This window comes from Plectropomus leopardus, chromosome 10 (genome assembly GCF_026936395.1).
Source record: "Plectropomus leopardus strain MGB_pleo_1.0 chromosome 10, ASM2693639v1, whole genome shotgun sequence".
Lineage (NCBI taxonomy): Eukaryota > Metazoa > Chordata > Actinopteri > Perciformes > Serranidae > Plectropomus > Plectropomus leopardus.
Window position 1 is genome coordinate 13208580 of NC_142185.1, and position 7964 is coordinate 13216543.

The 7964-nt window shown below is 36.6% G+C and overlaps 2 protein-coding genes across 2 annotated transcripts; one reads left to right on the plus strand and one right to left on the minus strand.

Annotated features, from left to right (window-relative positions):
• Positions 1–1340: 1340 nt before the first annotated feature.
• LOC121949119 (olfactory receptor 6E1-like) lies at positions 1341–2282 on the minus strand. Its single transcript, XM_042494726.2, has one exon. It carries the CDS (start codon positions 2280–2282, stop codon positions 1341–1343), a length of 942 nt encoding a protein of 313 aa, XP_042350660.1.
• A 3894-nt stretch (positions 2283–6176) lies between these two features.
• Positions 6177–7257, plus strand: LOC121949120 (olfactory receptor 6B1-like). The gene has a single exon (XM_042494727.2). It carries the CDS (start codon positions 6307–6309, stop codon positions 7255–7257), a length of 951 nt encoding a protein of 316 aa, XP_042350661.2. The 5' UTR covers positions 6177–6306.
• Positions 7258–7964: the final 707 nt, after the last annotated feature.

Below are 7964 nucleotides of genomic sequence, written 5' to 3' on the forward strand. Positions count from 1 at the left end.
ACTGGCATATTGTGATGTGCAACTGTTCAAGATGCAGTTACAAAACATTATGTGGTTGAGATCACAATGAAAACAGTCAAAGATGGGTGTGGTCAGAGCAACAGCCCGGGAGGTAGGTGATTGGGAAGTAGGGAAGGGACCATTTTAATCCATTTTGTGGAGATATTGATAATAAAGATTTATATATATGCTTACAACTGCATTCCAATGTGTTTATAATTTATATGCTAATATGCCGCTTATAAATGCAAAATGGAATGACTTAAATAAGGTATTACACATATACATATAATTTGTATTCGGTAAAAAACAAAAGAATTCTGAGGTTCTTTTTCATTAGCAGTTTTAATACTTTGTGACTCGGCCGCAATGCTGGATACAGTGGACTTGAGCACCAAGCACCGTTCACCAGCTGGAACAGCTTTCTCATTTTACAACTAAACAGTACCCTAAATGTTTGTAAAACATTTAAGGCAAGAAACAGGCAATGCAGTAACAGAATCTTGATTCATTTTTTATCGGTGCAGCATAGTTTGACAGTTTGATCGCTGTGTTAGAGACATCTCTGATATGATTAGTTGTTTCTGGTGCACCACAGTCGATTCTAGCAAAATGCCTTTACAAGCAGTTTGAGGAGGAGGAGGTATGCAATTTTTTTCAATGAGTGTCTTAGGAACTTTTTTCAGAATATAGTGACAGTTTCAGCAAATTTTGCACAAAATTATCTTCATAGTTACAAAAGTTACCAAATGTAGCTATAAGTGATATAACTTTAGGCAACGTCATTAGGGGCTGAAGATCACATGTGTGAAAATGAAAAAATGGGAGTTAGCAAATATTAGAAACACCTTTTAATTATACAAGCCAACAGCGGCAGAAAATACAACCTCCAGAATGACCGTTAAGTTTAACACATAACACCTCTCTGAGACAGACGATAAAAACTGAAGTATGATTGAAAATGGAAAGTACAAGTATACTTAGCCTCTTCAGTTCTTAATGTTATTATACATATGGAATCTGCATCAGCCTACATATCTTTTGAAACTTACAGTGTTGCTTTTTTTCTGATGAATAAACTACAGATGATTGCATGACATGTTGATAAGAACTATGGACTCAGAAAGTGCACCTCAGGGCTCAAGTATGCTATCAAATCCATGATTTTGCTATCCATCAACCAAATTCTGGAGGCAGAAATGGAAAGAGGATGGATAATTTAATTTGATAAACTCCTTTGCTTTCAAAGAAAGGGCAGGCCGATTCACTTTCCCATATTATATTATGGGAGCCTGATCATAAAAGACGGAATGGCTGACCCAAAACAATTTCTCAATGAATCACCCTAATGCTTTGACTTGTTTGTTGACTTTACACAAACTAAAAAAACTGTTGCGAACTTGAGTCAGTATAAGTCCATAAATAATCGGGTTAAGGACAGGTGGAATCATGAGAAACTGTATTGCCATGAAGTTCTTTACACTCGGTGATATAGAGCTTGATCCATATCTAGTGTACATGAGGTCAAAAAGCAGAGCAACACTGATGTTAAGCAAACATAATAAATGTGGCACACATGTTTTCATGAACTTCCTTCTGCCCTCTCTTGACTTTAAGGTATATTTTACCAACTGCACATATGAGCAGAAAATGAAAAGGTCATGCCCGAAATAGAAAAATATGATTATAAACCCAACAATATTATTTGTTGTTATTGAATTGCAGGAAAGTTTTAGGATTGACCAGTTTTCACAATAAAGTTTTTCTATGTGGGATCCACATAATTCCATTTTGGAGGTCATTATCATGAGAATAGTCTGACAGAGCAATGGTAAAAGTCTGGAGAAGAACGCCAACACAACTGCCCTATGTTTAGTCATAACAGAGTGATACTCCAGTGGTCGACATATAGCCACATACCGATCATAGGCCATCAGGGCTAGAACAGAAAAATCAGTTGCTGCATACGAGTATATAACAAAGACCTGCAACAGGCAACCAGTATAAGATATGACATGAGTGTTTGACAATAAATCAAAAAGGAATTTGGGGTAAAAGGCTGCTGTCCCATAAAGGCTATTAAGACATAAATTACCTAGGAAGATGTACATGGGTTCATGAAGTTTTTCTTCCAATATGATAATAAAAATAAGAGCACCATTTACAAACAAAATTACAATGTAACACATCAAGGTGAGAGAGAAAAGAGTGACCCTGTGCTTCATCGTTGTGTCATTTAATCCTGATAAGGTAAATGCACTTAATATGGTTGCATTTATCATTGTTAACTTTTTTTTTTTTTTTCCAAAAAAAGCACTGGCTAGTTATCTCTGTCTTCTGCTTGATTAAGATTGCCTCAGTTGGCTATATGCAGAAAGCAGTATTAACAAGATTGAATGCAATGGTTGGAATAATGCACCACTTGTTTAGCAAACAGTGTCACTGCTTTTATCTTTGTTGAACATCATCACAAACCAATCAGCTGCCAGAATTCACCATAGCCCCAGAGGTTTAATTACCTGCCTTTAGTTGTATGTCACATTTCAATATTATTTTATTATTTATCAATATTATTATTAATATAATATTATTGTATAAAAGTAGTATTCATATTATCTGCTGATTGTTGAAAATGTAGTTTTTCTGAAAATGTATGGTAAAATTAAAGGGTTTATCCAGATATTTAAAGGCACTGTAACTTTATACATGCATTAATTGTTATTTTATTGCCAATGGGTGAACAGGCTGTAAAGTAACTCATAATTCAGACTAGAAAATCTAAAAGATGTGACATAGTGAGCTTTTCCATGCCTTGCCTCCAGCCAACCAAGGAGTGCGCCAGGCTTTGAAGCCAATTTTTTGTAGTGTGTTATCACAACCCCGACAAAATGACCCCACCTCTAATGGTGTATCCAAGTCTCTTTATACATCCATTCTTGTCTCTCTGTAGCTCGGTTACAGTGCTAACAGTGTGCATCACTAGCTAACATTAGCTAGAGTGCCTCACCTTATCTCTAAGTCTGAGCAAGGCTGTCCTATGAATTAAAAGTCATTTCGGTTGCTTGTATCTGGATCTCATTCTGTCTGTCAGTACCCAAAGTCCATGACCATAAGTGAGGGGATTAAACAGCCTCTATTTTACCCTCACTCATGAACAAGACCCCCAAGATACTTCCACTCCAGCACTGACCTTTGCATGTGATTCTGTTGGCACATGACTTCCAGCATGCACTAAGGCAGTTTACAACAAAGTGTTACGTTGTCCAAATAAGAGTCTGTGCCTCCAAGTCTGAGGTGCTTTTCTCTGCCGGAAAAGGTTGGATTGCTCCCTTTATGTTGGTAGAGAGTTACCCCCCCAGGCGAAAGAGTGTATGTGATGAGGGGCCTGATTTTTTGTCATCCTGTTTCTTATGGCTGGCCTGCTTCCCAGACACATTCATTTTCATTAAACATTACAATTCACAGCATGCCAGTACAAACTGTCTTGTGCACTTCCAAGTGTTTTAGTGACAATGTATAAGTTTGAAAAGTACCAAGCATAGATCTCGATAAATGCGACTTAGATTATACCGCACAAGTTGTGAGAGAGTGGGTGGATGGATGTTTTGACATAGTTTTGCTGTTGTTAAACTTGGTCCACTATGACTTGAATTTGTAAAGAGTGTATTCTTCATTTAACATGGGAGCTTTTTTCTTGTTTTGTTTATTTCAGCATCAAAGCTTCTCTTACTCTGTAGGGAGTTTCCACAAAATTACGCATATGTTTTGCATGGAGACTGCTTGTCCCAGAGCATGACATTAACAATAGATTGATGTCCTGGGAATATAGTGATGTAGTGGACTAATGACCCTGAGGCTGTTTCATCATATTTGCTCTGTCTTACTTTGTCCCTGTGACATTGCATCACAACAAATGGGAGTTACATCCACAGATCAAAAACATGGTAATCTCATGTGAGTGGACTGAACACAACAGGTTGTCTCAGAGGAAATATGTTGTCTGATGTCCTAAGTGTCTCAGGTCACTCTTCAGCCAAGTTAAACTTTCACTCAAGTGTTTGTAACATTAACACTTTAATGAAAGTACTTAATAAAGATAATGCTTCTTTATTGAGTCTGATGCCATACAGTGTGACTTGTAGACCATATCTTCCGTATTTTCTGTCGTATCTAGTAAATAAAAGTATTTAAGTCAGCTTTTTCATAATATGTATCTGATTAAATACAAACAAGTCAAACATTTATCCTCATTCTTTATACCATTTCAAATACCATTTTAATAATGCCATTTTTCCTCATGTACTATAGTTAAACAGGCCGTTCACAGATTTTACACATCAGCTTCAGTTTACTTGTCTTAAAAGTGCTTGACTCATTCTGTGACTATAGTTGCATAATGTTTTCTATGATTCTGCATGTAGCTTTCCAAATTTTGGAAAAAAAAACAAACAAAAAACCCCAAAAAGAAACTGATAATGTCATCTGGGTATCTGGAAGAGAAAGCCTGCACAAACTGGGTGTGTTGAGTCTGAATGACCCAGGGAGGGTCTAACAAAAGAGACTATCACATTGCATGATGGGAAGTGTAGGATTAAGTATTTTGAGCTTGCTCTAGCCGAGGGACTTGAAGTCAGGATTTTCTTGCCTCTGCCACATTTTAACATTTCTATCAGAAGTCTACTAACTTTATGAAAGTGCAATTGTGTCTTATTTTACTTGGCACACAGACCTGGTGTGCTGAGAACAATCTGGCTATTGATTTTATAACTATTACCAACATTGAACTAAACCAGGCTCTCTGTCAGTTTAATACCACTTTGAAAAATGGATAGGGTGAACATTATGGTTTCAGCAGTTATGCTGGCCTGTGTGTGGGGTTAAACCAGTACATCACTGGCCTTGTTTTAGTTCCAACTTTAACTACTTGCAATCAATACAGTTCACAGAAATGAGCATGAGACATTGAAGATTTAGGTCTGCAGTCACAGGTTTCCAGAGTTCCTTTCTCTTTACAGGTCAAAAAGTTTAATGTTCAGTTTGAAACTTCATCTCCTTAACTGTTAGCCCCACTACTGTTTTCTTTTTGTTTTTGTTCTCTACAAAGTGTATGAAAAAATGGATGTCACCATTGGTTTGTGGACTCTGGTTTTGAGGCCTAGAGTTTGGCATTTTGGCCGTCGCCACCTTGGTATTTTGTAACCAGAAGTGACCAAATTGTCAATCAACATTGCCCTTCCCTTAATTATATATAGTTTTAAGCCTTATCAAAGGTAAATTAGCTATAGAGACCAGGCTGCTATTTTTGCTGTCAAGTTCAGCATTTTAACATTGATGTCTATGGGAAATTGACTTGCTCCTGGAGCCAGCCCCAAGTGGACATTCAAAGAACTGCAGTTTTTGGCAATTCTGTGTTTGACATAACTATCTCAGTTCAAGAGATTGCTGCTTGGTTTTGGGTGTCGTATGCTGTAAAGATTGTGTGGCCCCTTAAGGCAAGTTTTATGATTTATGAAAGGGGGATATATATATGAATAGATTTTACTTAATTAATTATATGATTGAAAAAATATTTCAATAGATAAGAAAAAATATGCACCTGTAAAACAAACAAGGAAACATTCACTAAGGTAAACTCTTCAGAGATGTAATGTTTTTGTTTTTGAAAGAAACGTTTTTCTGCTTATAGAATCAGCTTGGCCCTCTAGTGCAGCCCAACCCATCTCTCTGCACAAGAAGTGTATAAAGTCCAGTGGACGTTTTTATGATGTTAGGTTGGGAGGATTACAACAGCCACCTGGAGGCTTTCATGTGTGAGAAACCAGTGATCTTGGGACATACATGTGAATTTGATTCATGGTCATTTACTGTATGCATAATGTTGTTTTGTGAGTTGTGATATTGATGCCCTGACATTTTGTCACAAGCAACTAAAAAGATTCTTTAACAGTTTTCTACATCATCCATTATACAAGTGAGTATTCCTCTATGGCCATAATCCATTTATCTTTGTTATTCTGAACGGTGTGGTGAAACACACTGTGGTCCTGTTTACACACTGGAGCACAAAGATCAGTGTTGTTGAAATTTTGCTCAGCCTCTTGTTCTTGTTTCTTTGCTCTGTAATTTGAAAGTCAAGAGAAATATCTCAATGTGTTTGCCTGCCTTAAAGTCACAAATATAACAAAATTCAAATGCAGGTAGAATATTGGGCTGAGGCATTATTCAAAAGGATAATAGATAATAGTATTGCTGAGCCAGCTTTGCTCTGTGTTTCATAGCGTGGCACCCAGATTTCACAAGACAGAAATGAAGAACTCAACTGAGATTATGTCCTTTGTGCTGACTGCCTATGGTGACATTGGAAAATTAAAATACCTGTATTTCATTATAATGCTGTTATGGTACATCTCCATATGTGTGGCCAACACAGTTCTTATTGTAGTCATTTATGTGGATAGAAGGTTACATGAGCCGATGTATATATTATTATGTAATTTGTTTGTGAATGAAATAAGTGGCAGCACAGCAATTTATCCTCTTCTGCTGTCACAGATGTTTTCAGATACCCATGAAGTGACCCTGCCATGGTGTTTTCTGCAGATGGGTTATCTCTACACATGTGCCTCTGTTGAGTTTTGTAGTTTAGCAGCCATGGCCTACGACAGATATGTCTCTATCTGTCATCCTTTACATTACAATGCAATCATGAACACAGGTAGAGTAGGGATGATCATTCTGCTTATATGGGGATATTCATTTGCTAACTTTCTATTTTCATTTTCATTCATCATCCATTTAACATTTTGTGGAAATGTCATTGACAAAGTGTTTTGTGACCATCACTTAATAATTAAACTTGCATGTTCAGTTTCAGTAATTAACAACATATCTGACCTGCTTTTTGCATTTGTGACTATTGTTATCCCATTTAGTCTTATTTCAGTCTCCTACATGAAGATTTTAAATGTTTGTCTGAATACCCCTAAAGAAAAGCAAAAAGCCATTACCACCTGTACACCTCAGATTGTCTCAGTGTCAAACTTGTTTATTGGCTGCACTTTTAACTTTGTGGATTCCAGGTTTGATGTGGTTCTTGTACCAGATAAATTACGCATTATTTTATCAGTTTATCTCCTCATTTGCCAACCAATGATCACCCCATTTATGTATGGATTTTACTTACTGAAAATAAGACAGTCATGTAAAAGACTTCTGTTCGAAAATAAATATCTGTCTTCATGTTGGAAGACTGTTTAGAGCCAGTGGGGGCATCTTTGCTTAATGGAAAACGCTCCTTTGACAAAAAATAATCTAAAATGTTGCACACATTGTATATTCATATGCTGTGCAAAACTCCCAAAAATGCGCAAAACAGTTTGAGTGAAATATGGATTGTCTTTTTCTCAGTCTTTTCTGTCTTCTTTTTTTTTTTTTTATTTGAAGAGAATGGATTATATTGGATTTTCTGGTAACAATGTCAGAATGTGAAATAGTGATCTTAAAGTAAATTATGCTGGGTGAAAATCAACTTGCAAGAAAGTAACAGGAAATTTATTGCATTTTATTTATATATTGTGTTACATATTACACAAGAACATATACGGTGTACTTGCAAAAATGAGCCACAGGGTGTAGACAGAGGGGCAAATTTATTTTTCTCTCTCTCTCCTTGGATAAATACATCCTTCCTGATTCACCATGCCTGTGCCATGCCTGCCTCTACATATAACTGCACATTTTCTGTTTTATAAGTCTTGGATGTAGTGTAGATGTAGTGTCATATGTTGCCTGATAGTGCAGTGTCTAATTTGCACTTCAGATGAAGTGCAAGTTAGGCAGGCAAGTATGTGTTTGAGGTGCTGGTGCATATTTTTTTGATATTTGCCACCCCACATGCAGATAAATTTTATTTTACTCATCGAGTTGATGACAGCTCATTCGGTTATGTGCATTACCTAGGCTTA

Bases quoted from the DNA above. Each gene is read 5' to 3' on its own strand.
- LOC121949119 (XM_042494726.2), bottom strand. From the start codon at position 2,282: ATGATAAATGCAACCATATTAAGTGCATTTACCTTATCAGGATTAAAT.
- LOC121949120 (XM_042494727.2), top strand. From the start codon at position 6,307: ATGAAGAACTCAACTGAGATTATGTCCTTTGTGCTGACTGCCTATGGT.